The sequence below is a fragment of the Desmodus rotundus genome, chromosome 7 (genome assembly GCF_022682495.2).
Source record: "Desmodus rotundus isolate HL8 chromosome 7, HLdesRot8A.1, whole genome shotgun sequence".
Classification (NCBI taxonomy): domain Eukaryota; kingdom Metazoa; phylum Chordata; class Mammalia; order Chiroptera; family Phyllostomidae; genus Desmodus; species Desmodus rotundus.
The window spans coordinates 2,475,697-2,490,433 of NC_071393.1; the positions used below are offsets into that span (position 1 = coordinate 2,475,697).

The following is a 14,737-nucleotide window of genomic DNA, read 5'->3' on the forward strand; positions in this document are numbered from 1 at the left end:
CCATTTTTCAAGGAGGAAATTGGGGTGTGGAGAGGGCGAAACCCAGGCCCAGGGCCCGGCCGGGAGGGTGGGGCCACTCTGATGTCCCGGAGCCCTTGCTCCAGGCTCTGTGGGAGGGGTTTTTCCCTCTGGGGTGCCCTCTTCTCTCACCCTGGGTCCTGCCTGAGGCTCCAGGACTCCGGATCCCTGTCCTTCCTGTCCTGCTTGACCCCTCACACTCTGTGCCCCGTTCTCCCTCCACAGTCACCCGTGACCACCCCCAAGGTCCCTGCTGCATGTGTGGGCCCCAATGAGAGACAGGGTGGGGGCAGGGGCGGAGCAGGCTTCCTGGACCGGCTGGTCTACCAGCCTCGAACAACTGCCTCTCCCTTTCAGGGGCGCAGTTCCCCATCTGTAACGAGGGGATGAGACTCACATCTGTTAGCTGCTGCTGCTGCGTAACAAAGTGGAGTGGGCTGAGACAAGCACTGGTGGCCGTCGGCCACGAGGGCAGACGTCAGCCCGGAATTTCTGAGCTCTGGGCTCGGCCCGCTGGGTGGTTGGCGAGTGGCTCCAGCTGGGCCTCGGCCGGAGGGCCTTGCTGCCGTCCACGTTGTCAGTCCACCTCCGTGGGCTGGACTGTCCCCTTGACGGGGGCAGGCGACCCAGCGAGGAAGCAGAAATCCCGACACGGGTTTCCCAGCCTCTGCTTTCACTAAGTTTGTCCCATTGGCCCAGGCAGGCAGGGAAAGCAGGCTCCGCACCTCCGGGCACCGCCCCTGAGGGCAGCAGCGATGCGGAGCCTTGGGCATTTATGCCCAGCGCTGGGCGGTGAGCTTGCAGGCCCTGCCTCATTTCAGCTGCACAGCAAACCCTGGGAGGGGTTTGTAGCTGAAAACCGGGGGCACAGATGGCTTGACTGACTCCATCAGAGACACACAGCCAGGGAGTGTTAAGACCAGGCTGCGAACCCAGGCTGTGTCACGAGTCCCTGACTGCAGGGCTGCCGTCCCAGAGGGGACACGTGGCATCCAGCGGAGCTCCGGGCCCCTCGCGGGCCCTGCAGCAGCCTGCTTCTTTCCTTGCACACGCTGTCTGCTCGTGTGGCCCCAGACACCCATTCTTCAGTGCTGTGTAGTGCTCCTGACAAGACGCCCTAATCTCCTTGTTCACCCTTCTGATGGTGGGCGCTTCGCTTGCTAGTGTGTCCCTGCGGGGAGCACTGCCGTCTGGCATTCTGACGTGCCTCTCCCGGTGGGATGCGGGGCCCCAGAGTCCCTGGAGCTTCCGCAGAGGGTCTGGGGGCCGCGGACGGGCACCCTTTCGTTCTTTAACACGGGCCTCTTCACTGCTCTCCGAGCCTTGTTACCCGAACATGTCTGCAGCAGCTGCGTGCCATCCTTCCTGTCTCCCCACGTCCTTGCCAACACTGGCATCCCTCGCCTGTCTTCTGTCACTCAGGGGCACCCACTGCTGGTTTCAGCTCTCCTGGGACAGCTGTGCTCACCACGGTGGCCTTGACAGGGAGTTGTAGTCCCCCAGCTGTGCCCAGAGTGTGACAGCCTATTCCTGGCTGGGGCCGTGGGCTGGGCCCCCGTGTTCCGTTTCATGCCTGCCGGCGGCTGGCTCTCACACTAGAGGACAGGCCGCTCCCTGGCGCCGGGGTTTCGGGTGCAGCGGCTGTCGGGTCTGTGGTGGGGCTGCGGCCGGCCCTGCGGTGGGGCTGCGGCCGGCCCGGCCCTCACAGGCGTCCTCTCTCTCCCCCCGCAGCCGTTGTACAACCAGCCCTCCGACACCAGGCAGTACCATGAGAACATCAAAATGTGAGTACGCACAGGCAGCCTGCAGGCGCTCGGGTGTGGTGGGCGGGGGCAGGGGAGCAGTGTGGACCAGCGTCCTGGGCCAGGCAGCGCCCAGCTGGAGTCAGAGCAGGCCTGGGCTGGGTGGGGCCGGGGGTGCCACCATGAGGCTTCGGGAAACAGACCTCAGCTGGGGAGGTCAGGCGAGGATGCTGCACACACAGCCCTGAGAGAGGAGGACGGGGGTCGAGCGTCCTCTCCCTGTGTGTGCAGGAGCCCGCTGACTCGGTGACGGGGTGGCCCCGGGGAGAGCCGGGCCTGTGGTCTGGGCTCCGACCTCAGCCTGTTGGGGAGCGTCCTGCGGGCTGTGGCAGAGCTGCCCCGCACTGGGGAGCACTCTCCAGGCCTGGAGGCTTTGGAGGTAGCTGAAGTCCCTGTGCAGGGCCTTCCCCGGGTGGATGCTACGGGTGGAGAAATATCAGCGAGGTGCCACGTGCACTTGGTGGGTGGGGCTGGCGTAGTTAGGCTGCCGGGACTGGACTGGGCTGGTGGCTTCGAGTCTTCTAGCTGGGTGTGAGGCGCAGTTTCTCCGGCTGTGCATGGGGCTGGCTCTTTTGTGGGTGCACAAGGGGGAGCCCAGCATCATCGGCTGAGGAAGGGGTTTTCCTTCATGTTGCCCTGGAACCCAGAAGGTACAGGGGTGCAACCCTTGCCTCTTGGGGACACTTGGCTGGGAGCACTCTGGGGCTTAGGTTGGAGGCACACTCAGAGGGGTCATGGTCTGAGCGGTTCGAGGCTCTGCGTTGGGAGAGGGTGCAGGCTATTTTGTGGACTTTGGACGGCAATGCTCAGCGGGTCCAGGAAGCAGTCCAGCCTATCTGCTTGTCCGAGCGCCCCTGGGGTAGCATTGCAGCGTGTGTGTACAGCAGTGAGCTTCCCATCCCTGGAGGCGTGCAAACCTCCAGATGCTGTCCACGTGTCTGCTGAGGCTGGACTCATGGTGGGGTTTATTCTGGGAAGTGGCCTGGCTGGATTTTTGTTTCTGAAAGCTTCTGCTGGTGGCTGCAGGGAGAAAGGCCTGGGGGTAGAGACCTCAGCAAAGGTCACTGCAGCCACTGAAGTGGTGGTGGCGAGGATGCTGGTGGAGCCTGACCCTGTGGGAACTGTGGGGGCGGGCGGGTGTGGAGGAGGGTCAGGTCCTAAGACAGACACTGACGGTGCGGGGGCAGGTTTAGGGCCCTGAACCTCGAGTGCTCAGGGCCCTCACTCGCTCTCAGCCCACAGGTCCCCACCTGTGCGGCGGGAAGGATATAGCACCCGTCTCCCGGCTGCTGTGGGCTCGGCGAGGCGGCGTTCCGTGCTTTCCATCTTCTTCCTTGGCCTGCAGACACCCAGGCTTGCTCTCCACCCGCTCACTCTCCCCACAAACACCTACCAAGCACCTGCTGTGTGCCGCCCCGGCCTGGGCCTGGGGAGACAGCGGGGGCGCAGCCTGACGTCCGGTGGTGCAGACCAGTCATGAACACGGTGGCGGTTGGACCAGCAAGAGAATCAGGCTGGGGCAGTGCAGGGCTTGCCCTTGTGCGTGCCGCCCCCCCCCACCCCCCACTGCTGCTGTAAATAAGTGCTACCAGCTGGGAGGTGACCCCGTCCCCAAGGACCTGCCCAGTCCCTTTAACTCCTCGGTGTCTGCCAGGGCCGCAGGGCTGAAGTTAATTTCACACTTGGCTTCCCACGGCACTGGCAATCTTGGACCCATTCAAGTCACCTGGACCACCTCTGCTTTCCTCCCTCTGAGAGGAGGTGGGGGGGCAGCCGCCTGCGCCCCATGGTGGGGACTCGCTGCAGGACCTTTGCCCCAGGCCTCAGGAGTGGCTCCTCAGACCTCTGCAGCTTTGGGGGAGCACAGGCCGGGGCTGGGGGCGACCCTGAGCGGCAGAAGTGGACGCTGTGTTGAGGGAGGCGCCCCCTCTGCAGAACCGGCCCGCAGAGGTCTCTGCAGAATGTGCTGGTGTCAGGAAAACCATGTGTGACTGGCGGGTGCACGGGGACAGTCACTGCTCCTATGGGCTCGGCTGTGGCCCCGCCGGCCATGCCCTGGCCTGGTGACAGAGCCCAGGCCCCTCCGGTCCCTATTTCTTCTCCCTTCTGTCTTGTGTGGGGCCTGGGCCGACGGGGGCCACCAGGGCAGGAGCTGCACAGATGGGAAGGTCGCTTGGGGCCCAGGTTACTACGGTTAAGAGGCCGTGTGGTCTTGCTCTGGGAGTTCAGAGGTGTCTGGCACCTTCCCCAGGGTCATACCGCTGGGCTCCTCGGCCAGCCCCATCTGTGCATCCACCTGTTTCCCCCCGGGTCTCCAGGCCGGGCGCTGCCCCCTCTAGCCCAATGGCCTTGGCAGGTCCCGGCACTTTGCCTGTCAGAGTCGGTCTCCTCGGAGCCTCCATTTCACGAGGGGAAAGCACTTCGGACCCTCGGTCACCCCTGCGACAGGCCTCTCCCGAGGCATCAGGGCCCTGACCCGGCTGCATCCATCTGACCCTTCCCCAGCAGCCCTGTGCGCCCCGCCTCGCCCCTCCAAATTCACCGTCACTCCTTCCTAGCCCGGAACCTCTGCTCTCCCCAAGCCTCGGCGCAAACCTTCCTGCCTCCAGGAAGTCTCCCCGGATTGCCCCAAGCTTTGCTTTTCCAGAATCACACAGGTCCCAGGGCTGGTCCCACCCGGGGCCTGGCCAGCATCTCCTCAGACATCCTCAGAGTTTCCATTTCCTCACTGCTCCCTCCTGGTTCAGGTCAGAGGTCGAGGCCCAGAGTACCCTGAGGGCTGAGCTGTCTCACAGATGCCTGTAGCCATGCCTGGTTCACGTCTCTCCTCCTGAGTCCAGGTCAGAGGTCCAGGCCCAGAGTGCCCTGCGGGCTGAGCTGTCTCACAGACGCCTGCAGCCGTGCCTCGTGGCCCGTCGGCGCCGCCACTGGGCAGATCCCGTGCTGCCGGGGCGGCCGCCCTCCAGAGCCTGCGAGAGGCCGTGCCGTGTTCTCGGTTCCAAATAAACACTCAAAAAGTGTTTGCCGGATGGACATGGAACAAGGGGACACCCCGAGCCCACCGTCTCGGGGTGCTGTCCCACACACTGGCCTCGCTGCGGGAAGAAAAGCGGAGTGGAGGGCTGGGGGCTCTGGCGACTGAACGGCGGGCTCATTGCCCTTTTAAAGGGGCCTCAGGCCTCTCAGTTCCCAGTCTGTGGCCAGGAGGGAGTGTGGCCAGACCGCCTGGTGTCTCCAGAGAGGCTGTAAGTTGGGCGTGTTACGCAGCAGCGTCTGGTTTTCTGTGCGGGCAGGGAGTGGGGATTTTTCAGAAAGCACCACAGTCCGAACACAGTGCTCTCCTGGGCTGGCCCCGGTGGGCGGACTGCGCCCGTTTGCCACCTGTGGACACTTGTTCCCTTGGGCGATAGCAAGCAGATGCCTCCGGATGCCAGGCATGATGCTCTCCTTGGTAGGAGACGCAGGCGGGCCAGGGAGACACCGCTGCACCACCCCCTCTGCGCACATAGAACTCGGTCCTCACCGCCTCTGCCGGCTTTAACAAGCCCTGGCTCCACTGCTTGTTAAAGACTGTTGTGTGCGGGGTTAGTGGCCCAGGGCTGCGGGGCAGACGCCACAGACCGGCTGGCTGCACACAACAGCAATGTATTCTCTCGGTGCCGGAGCCAGAAGTCGGAAATCAGGGTGCCACCTGGGACGGGGAAGGCTCTCGGGGAGGCTCCCTGAGTTCGCCCGGCGTCCTCGGCACCAGGAGGCTTGTGGACACGTCTGTCCCACACCTTCCCACGGCCTTCTCGCTGTGTTCGCACATTGTCCTCCCTCCGGGTGTGTGGGCATCCACACCCACATGTCCCCTTCTTGCAAGGACACCGGACACGTGGGATCAGGGCCCCCGGAAAGGCCTCACTGCAGTCTGATGATCTGACGATCTCCACTAAGACCCGCTGTCCACATAAGGTCGCGCTCTGAGGCCCAGGGCTCCGCTCCAGCCTCTGTCTGGGGAGGGGGCACATCTCAACCCGTCGCGCACACCGAGCCCCTCCGCGGGCTCTCCAGGAAATGGCGTTCGACCCTCACCGTGGCCCTCCTTTTCACGGAACCATTTTAAAATAGCGCAGCTCAGAGAACAGTTGCAGACGCGGTGCGGAGAATCTCACGTCCCCTTCGCCCCGGCCCGAGCGTCTCAGGTGCCAGGGTCTCTTCTCAACGCCAGCACGGTGACTGGGGCACAGTGCCGCCCAGGAAGCCAGACCATCCTTGGATTTTCCCCGTGTTCCTGCTGACGTCCATTCTCTAGTCCAAGATCGGGTCCAGGCCCCACCTCACACTGTCCCCGGGTCTCCTCGGTCCCCAGTCCACACCTGTCCCTCCGCCTTCCTGTGGTTGTCCTGTGGGAGAGCGCTGGTCAGGGATTTTGTAGAATGTCCCCAGCCTGGGCTTGTCTGAAGTTTCCGGGAGGGGCTGGTCTTGTGGCCCGTTAGAGTTTGGGATGTGAGGCCAGGTGGTGAGGATACTGGGGGCCTGGGAGTCAGGGTGGGTGCAGCAGGCCCAGGGACGGAGGCTGTGGTGGCCTGCCCGGAGCACGGCCAGCCTGGCAGCTGGCCTCCTGAAGCCGTGTGGCTGTCTGCTGCGAGTCCCCATGTTGGGTTGACTCCAGGCCCTTCAGCCACCGTGAGACGGGTGTTGGGGGAGCTTCCCTCCTCTGTCAGGGCTCAGGGTGTCCACCCTGCCATCCATTCCCCGGCTTGGGGCCCTGGGTACCCCATGGGCACAGTGGCTCCTGGGAACCGGGTGGGGGTGGCTGCCATTTGTCCACGGCAGGTGTGGCCACGGGCAGAGGGGAGCCTGTAAGCATGGGGCGTGAGTGCAGGAAGCCATGGACACCTCGCCCCCTTCAGAGCTCCCTTTTCTGCGAACCAGGCTCAGCCCAGCCTGATTGTGGGTGGGAGGCACTTTGGGGTTGGGAGCAGAGGGAGACCCCGGGCACCTGGTGGCTTGCTGTGGGGCCTCCATGGGCCACCTCGGGGCTGGCACTGAGACCCGGGCAGGAGGGGCCGAAGGCCTGGGCCCTGTGTGACTGATGTGTCCCCTTTCTGTCGTCCCGTGCAGAAACCAGGCGATGCGGAAAAAGCTGATCTTGTACTTCAAGAGGAGGAATCACGCCCGGAAACAATGGGTAAGTCACCCCGTGGCCCCCACCCTTCCTGGGGAGCCAGGGACCCTGTGGCTCTGCCGCTGTCTCGGTCCTGAGTGCCCAGGCTGTGAAGGAAAGCTGAGGACAGGGAGAGAAACAGGCAGGGACAGAAGCCACCTCAGGGGAGCAGGCGGCTCCAGGCTTGGCTGCCCCAGGGAGGCTGGTGCGGGCCGGGGCCCGGGACTCTCTTCCCCTTGTCCAGCCCGGGCGGGGAGAGCAGAGCACTGGCCGGGCAGGCCGGTTCATTGTTGTCGGAAGACACACTGTACGCTCTCCAGGTGGAAGGGAAGAGGCTCGTGGTCACGGCCTGGGGTGGGCTGTGAGCTGGCTGATGGCAGGGAGCTCCCTCAGAAAGGGGCCTGGCCCAGCAGGCAGTGGCTGCGTCAGAGGGACGGGTGCCAGCTCCTGCGCCCTGCCTGGAGAGCGAGTGGGAGGGAGCCTGCTCGGCTGGGGTACAAGGTGGCCGTTTCCATCGTGGGGAGGGTAGGGCTGAGTGATGGAGGGGCCATTACCTGCTAGCATTCTTTCAGCTCTGAGGGGAGGAGGGGCTGGTTCACGTGGGCGTAGGTAGTAAAAAAATCTGTATAGCTGGAAAGGCCCGCTGTGTAGAGTTCAGGAGAGGTTCGATCCGGTTTCACCTGTATTCCCATGCGGTATTTTTCTTCCCAACTCTGAATGTTGGTACATTGACAAACTTTCCTGGGGACCTGAATTCCTGTAAGCAAGTTGGAGCCCTCAGACAGAGGGGGCACTTCCGGCCCAGATGCTGGGTGGATGGGAAACTGGATGGGTGGCGCTTGGGTCCCCAGGGCCCCGCGGGGTACGAAGCGGCAGACTTCCCAGCCTTTCGTTTCTCAAGATGATGACCAGGGCCACCCGGGCAGGGTGGACGGGGTTCATGAAATGGGGCGTCCGGTCCTACTCATCGAGTTAAATATTTTCCGAGGACCTGCCGTGGGCCTGGCGAGGAGCTGAGCGGTGCCGAGCCTGGGAGGAGGAGGCGGAGGGGCTGCACCCAGGGGCAGCGTGAGGCGGGGACCTCGGTGCCGGGGCGGGAATGATGACAGAGAACAGGCAGAGTGAGGATCTGGAGGTTGGGTGCGAGGGCAAAGGCCCTGAGGCAGGAGCCTCTGGGGAGCACAGGGCAGAGCAAAGCAGGCAGGGGGGGGCAGGCGCGGCAGCCTGGGCAGCCAGCTCACCCGGAAGTGTGTGCCCTCCGTCGCTCGGATGAAACACTTGCGTTTTATTCCAAGCACAGCGGGAGACTTGGCTCAGTCACTGTGCGAGGTCTTCGTGAAGAGTGCAAAGGCTTCACGATGGGAGTTCTCAGTCCTACAGGAAATTCTTCCACGGTGCAGCGTGCCCACGGTGTACCCAGGTGTCCTGCCTGGGGGTGGGGTTCATTTGGAGGAAGAGAGGGGCTGGTTGATATTTTAAAAAGGATGCCTGTGGCTGCTGGGGATGGAGTTGGGGTGGGTGTATGTTCTTAAGAAATCTCAAATGGCTCCTTGGGGGCCTCTTGAGTGGGTGGAGGGGAAATTGGCTTCTTTAAGGAACTTGCACGGGTGACCCGTGGACATGAACAACGGTGGGAGGATTGCCTGAGGGAGTGGGGGGTGCTGGATGGAGGGGGCAAAGGGGGAGAGGTCAGGACAACTGTGATAACGTAATCAATGAAGTTTAATTTAAATAAAAAGGAAAAGATAAAGACAGAGGCACCAGGGACTTCTGAGAAGTCCCTGGGGGCTTTGTGGAGCCCATCCGAAGAGAGGACTTGTGAAACGGACACATGAACCGCAGAAGCCAAGATGCGGGTGTTGGGAGTGGTCTGGAATGACCTGGCTCTTGATCTTAGGATGTGAGCTAAAGGCCCTGCCTCGGCCCGGACACCCCCAGACCTCGGGTCTGCGGGTCCCCACCTAGCGCCTGCCTGGCTTCTGCAGCCTGAGTGGTGGGCAGGGCGGGCAGGCGAGCCCCTGCCTTGTCCCCGGCGTGCGTTGCTAGACACTCGGGAGAGGAGCCCAAGCCGCACTCTCAGGACGGCGGGGGGGGGGGGGGGGGGGGGGGGGGGGGTAGGGGTACCCTCTCCCAGGCCTGTGGGAGGCCTTTGGGGAGGTCACAGGTGACCATCTTCCCTGGTTTTGGGGGTACCTACTGGGCACCCCCCGTTCATTGCCTCCCTAAGTGTAGAGCCGCTTCACACTGCGCCTGGCAGGGCAGGACGGGCCACGGCCTTGCCCTGCTGGGTGGCCGGGACATTCACCTTCTGGCCTCGGTTTCCTCTTCCGTTGGGTGGGAACACTGTCAGCACACACCGTGCTGGGCCCCAGAGTGAGCGGTCACTCAGGGTGACCCCCGGCGTACAGATGGCGCTCCACCCTGGCAGCTGCCAGCTGGTCCTGAACGTGGGGTTGCAGGGGACCCCGAATAGCCAAAACCACCTTGGAAAAGAGCGACCACGTTGGGGGTCTCACTTCCCAATCCCAGCCGTGTTAAAAAGCTACAGTCCTCAGAACAGTGGTTCTGGTGTCAGGAAGGACGATGGGGGGGAACGGGCTGGCGTGGAGGGAGGGCCCAGAAACTAGCCCATCCGGTGATGGTGACGGAGGGCGGTCTCTTCAGCAAACGGCTCTGGCACAACTGCACATTTACACACCAAAGAACGGGCTGGACCCCCACCTCACAGAATTAGCACCACGTTAACTCACAGTGCATCAGAGGCCAAAGTGCAAACCCGTAACATTCCGAGAAAAACCCCATGGGGTGAATCTTCGCGACCTTGGGTTTGGTGGCGGGGTCCTGGGTATGGCACAAAGCACAAGCCTGGGAAGCAGATGGGGTGGGCTTGTCCAGAAGACGAGGCCTCTCTAGGGGGAGACCAGGCAGGGGGCCGTGCCCTTGGGGAAGCCCGTGGGTTTTCTTCAAGGGCCCGGGTTTGCCCAGGTGTCACGTGACCGTGCGTGCATGTCTGTGTGACCGCGTGCCTGTGTGTCTGTGACTGTGCATGTGTCTTTGACCACATGTGTGTTTCTGGGTAACGAAGCATGTGTGACTGTGTGTGCATGTCCGTGTGGCCGTGTGCATGTGTCTGTGTGGCCGTGCACCTGAGCAGGGCGGGGGGCGGCTGCGTGCAGGCGTGCGCAGGCCCTCAGCAGCGCCCCCCCGCGGTGCCTGCAGGAGCAGAAGTTCTGCCAGCGCTATGACCAGCTCATGGAGGCCTGGGAGAAGAAGGTGGAGCGCATCGAGAACAACCCCCGGCGGCGGGCCAAGGAGAGCAAGGTGCGCGAGTACTACGAGAAGCAGTTCCCCGAGATCCGCAAGCAGCGCGAGCTGCAGGAGCGCGTGCAGAGGTGAGCGGGGCGCCCTCCTCGGGCTCCCTTCCCCCGCCCCGCCCCACACATGCCAGGACCTGTGGCCTGGCCAGCGCAGGGCCCTGGCCAGCGTGATGTGGGCAGCGCAGCAGGGTCTCACACCGGTGGCCCCAGGGGCCACGTCGGGCACCTGGATGCCGCACTCAGGCCCTGCGTGGCCGAGATTCTCACCGGAAGCTGAAGTGCGTTCCTGCGAGCAATCGCTTCTGCTGCTGCGCTCTGGGCTAACACCCGCCAGCCCCGCCCCGTCCACTAATGTGGCCTGCAGGGCTCCGCGGGGGCTGAGTTCGAGATCCTGGGGGCAGATCCAAGGGGAAAGGACCACCTGGCTTGGACGCCAGGGGCAGGATGTTGGCAGATGCAGCAGCTGTGCAGACAGAGTGAGGTCTGTGTACCAGGGCCCAGCACACAGCAGGTGCCCGGTGATGTGTGGCTCTGGTCTCTGTTGTCCTTGTCCCTTTACATAGATAAGGTGACCAGCCACGAGCAGTGATAACACAGGCTCTCTTGAGGCATCTTAGGAGAGAAGGGTCTGAACCCCTGTGGTGTCGGGGTTTGGGCATTCCTGGGTCAGGGCAGAGGCTCCACACCCTCCCCTGGACCCCTTGGCTTGGGGCTATCCCTGTGGGTGGGTGTGGGAGCCCCGGCCCCTCCCCGCTGCCCACACGCCGCCACTGGGGAAGTTGTGGGCTTAGGCCTGTGCCGCTGGCTGCCGAGGGGCCGGTCCTGAGCGTGTCTGTTTGGCTCTCAGCAGGGTGGGCCAGCGGGGCGGCGGGCTCTCCATGTCAGCTGCACGCAGCGAGCACGAGGTGTCTGAGATCATCGACGGCCTTTCGGAGCAGGAGGTGAGTCCGCAGTCTTGACCCCGAGGTGCCCTGGGTGGTGGGGATCCAGGGCTTGTTACCCAAGTGTGGGCAGACCCGCCCAACCAGGATGGTGAGGCGCTCGGGCCCGACGGGCGAGTGGGGCCACGGAGGAGGGCCCACCAGGCAGGATGTGGCTCCATCGTGACGCCACATTGGGGCGGAACCTGGGGGTCAGTCCCCTGACATCTGGACCCTCCCGCCCTCCACCTTCCTTCAGTGCCTTCCACTGGCTGAGTCCAGGCGGTAGGGGGCCTGGGTGCCGGGGGTCTCGGTCGGCTGCTCGCTGCCCCAGAGCCGGGACAGAGGGAGAAGCCCCCCAACACCACTGTCCACCCAGTGGGGACCTTCTGACAGGCCTCCCCACCCTGCCAGCTCGAGCTCAGCCTCTGTGTCCTCGGGGGTCTCCCTGGGGGTCACCTGGACACCCTGAGTTCAGCCTGGGGGACTCTGGCTATGGTAACTGGAGCCCAGAGAGGGCCCCGAAGCAGAGAGAGGAGGCACTTGCTCCTGGGGAAGGGCTGGTGTTGGCCTGGCCCCTCCCGGGTCCCTCGGGTCAAGTGTCTGATCTGCCAGCACCCCCTGCCCCATTCCATGTTCCCACCATCACAATGAGGGCACCTTGAAGGAGGAGGGGCGCGTTCTTCCTCCTGGGGACAGCTGTCCAGGTGGGACGTGGTGTTGCTCTGGCTCCGTGCGGTAGCCAGTGGCTGTTTGCACTGAAACCGGCTGAAATGAAATGAAATGAAAAATCCGGTTCCTCAGTCACGGCAGACGCCCTTGAAAGCGCTGGGCAGCCGCGAGCGTCAGTGGCTCCCACGCGGGACAAGGCAGGTGGACTGTCGGGTCAGGGCAGCGCTGCTCTGCCCCCTGATGGTTCAGAGGGCAGCCAAGAGCCCTGGGGATGGGGTGTCTGGTTTAAGTGCTAATTTCCTCGAACCCCCTCCTCTCCCCTCCCCCTGTGAGGTTCTGATTTAGCCCACCTAGGGCGGAGCCCGGGAACCTGTATTTTAACCAGGCCATTCTGACCCAGGTAATTCACTGACCAGTAAAAAGGGGCTTTCTTTTAAAACATGGCTACATCCCTGTTTCAGATGCCGTCAGTCCATGGAAAGCAGAACTCTGGGCGCCTTTGCCCACAGCCGCACCACTGGGTCTGCCCGGCGCCCGCTCCTGGTGCCGTGGCCACGAGCGTGGCCCACAGCCATGCGGGCGGGCTTGGTTTGCCCCAGAGCCAGAGTGGGGAGGCCCTCCCCTGTGTGTGCCCTGCCTGATTCAGGGCCTGAGACATCTGGGCTGACTCGGTGTCCCTAAGTGCTGGCCACGTGAGAACGTAGCCACCAGTGTCCCCAGGGTTGTGGAGGGAACTGTGTCCAGAGGGTCAGAACGGGACCAGGGCGGAAACCTCCCCTCAGCGGCCCAGGCCGACCTGAGGGTCCCTGGGCAGGAAAAGAGAATGACCCCCTCCTTCAGGGGGCCATCAGCAGCCAGGGTGCAGGCCTCGTGGGGAAAGGCTGGATGGCAGCCCCAGACGGCAGAGCCAGGGGTCCTGCCGGTGCCCGGTGCCGCCGCGGCTGTGGTCCCCCAGCACTCTGCCTTGGGCAGCTGGCGAGGTGAGGCTGGAGAGGCTCAGGCCTCCGTGGGGGCCCTTTTCCCAGCTGGATCAGGACTGACTCCCGCCTCCCCTCGACTCTTGAGTGGAGAGGTCGGTGTGGGAGGCTGGGCATGGGGTCCTTTGAACTAGCTGACTGTGGGCTGGCTGGGTCTTCGCCTGCCTTCCGAGGCGGGTAATTAAGAGCCAGTCGTGGGCTGCAGCAGGGATCTGCAGAGTGGAGCTGAGCTGAGTGGCAGCTCAGGGCCTCTAATGGCTGTCCCGATGCATTGTGGGTGACTCCCACCACGCATCCCAGGTGGGCGCCTGGGAGGAGCTGGACGCCAAGACTGGGCCTGGTGTCTGCGGAGCCCGTGGTCCTGCAGCCTGCCCGCAGCCCCCTCCCCACCCTGACGCCCTCTGAACCTGGACGGCCGGGCAGCACCGAACATCTTCCCGCAGTGTTTTATGGCCCTGCGTTTCCCAAGGAAGATTCATTGCCCCCCTCTCAGCAGACTGGGCGGCTGCTGCTCTCTGCACCTGATTTACAGCCTGCCCACCATCAACCTGTCTGGGCTGCCTTTAAACTCCCCGCCCCCCAGCGCGGGCTTGTTATGTTTTCGCTCCCCGTCTTCCTTCTCTCTGGTTCCACATTCTCTCACTCGCTCCCGGACGCTGGCTCCCCCGCGCATCACCTGGGTCCCCAGGGTGGGCTGGGTGCCTGCCCCTCCCCTGCCCCGTCTCCGGCTTGCTCTCCCTGACTGCCCGGCCCTCCGCCTCCCCGTTTCCCTCCAGAACCTGGAGAAGCAGATGCGCCAGCTGGCCGTGATCCCGCCGATGCTGTACGACGCCGACCAGCAGCGCATCAAGTTCATCAACATGAACGGGCTCATGGACGACCCCATGAAGGTGTACAAGGACCGCCAGGTCATGAACGTGTGGAGTGAGCAGGAGAAGGAGACCTTCCGGGAGAAGTGAGTCCCCAGCCTCCAGCGCGCCTGTCACCCCGCCCACCCGAGCCTTGACCGTGACTGCACACTGGGTGGCCCAGAGCAACAGGAATCGATGATCCCAGTTCTGGGGGCCAGAGGTCCAAGGTCAAGGTGTCAGCACAGCTGGTGCCTTCTGGGAGCCCTTGGGGACATTGCTCTGTTCTGTTTCCCTCCTGGCTTCTGGTGGTTTCTGGCAATTTTTGACATTCCTTGGCTCGTAGCTGGGTCACCCCATCTTCATCTCTGCCCCTGTCTTCACATGTTTTTCCCCCCTCTGTGTTCCCTGCATCTCTTATCTTCCTAGGAAAGCACCACTCGAGTTGAACGTGGGGCCCACCCTCCTCTAGTCTGACCTCATCTCCCCTTGCTGCGTCTGCAGAGGTCTCATTTCCAAATACGTCCCATGCTGCTGTGCAGGCAGACGTGGGTGTAGGGGGCACCAGTCCACCAGGACGAAGTGTAAAGGCAGCTTGCGAGAGTCGAAGTGTAAGGGCTTCGGGGCGGGGCTGCTGCCGCCTTGGTCCGGGATGTGCGGCCGGCCACCGGCTTTCAGGTTTTCACTCTGCTTGGAAAGCGGTGACCGGCGGGGCACTGCATCCCAGACGCTGGGCCAACGTTGTCTGGGTTTTGTGCGTTTTCCCTCCTTATCTATCGAAACAGCAGTGCTGGGCCGGCCCCTTGACACAGGAGGAAGCAGGCTCAGAGAGGTTAAGGCGCTTATTGAAGGCCACACAGCTGGCGAAAGGTAGAGGCGAGATGGGCACAGCCCAGGAGCAGGGAGGGGTGAGCCAGGGCACAGGGGGCTTTGGAAGCAGAGGCAGGAGCTGGATGCTGAGGAGCGGAGCCGGGGGCCTCCGAATGTAAAAGCAGGATGACTGAGTTTGAGGAGACAGACGGAAGACCCCC

General features: G+C 63.5%; 1 protein-coding gene across 13 annotated transcripts in view; it reads left to right on the forward strand.

Annotated features, from left to right (window-relative positions):
• NCOR2 (nuclear receptor corepressor 2) overlaps nt 1-14,737 on the forward strand; it is a 160,233-nt gene that overhangs the window by 69,902 nt on the left and 75,594 nt on the right. For 9 of the 13 annotated variants that reach the window (XM_053929082.2, XM_053929087.2, XM_053929083.2 and 6 more), the window contains exons 9-13: nt 1,750-1,802; nt 6,930-6,996; nt 10,192-10,364; nt 11,137-11,230; nt 13,635-13,813. In XM_053929082.2, coding sequence (XP_053785057.1) covers nt 1,750-1,802; nt 6,930-6,996; nt 10,192-10,364; nt 11,137-11,230; nt 13,635-13,813 — 566 coding nt within the window. The remainder of the gene's footprint in view (nt 1-1,749; nt 1,803-6,929; nt 6,997-10,191; nt 10,365-11,136; nt 11,231-13,634; nt 13,814-14,737) is intronic. The other 4 variants (XM_053929084.2, XM_071221858.1, XM_053929089.2 and 1 more) reach the window with 1 other exon arrangement.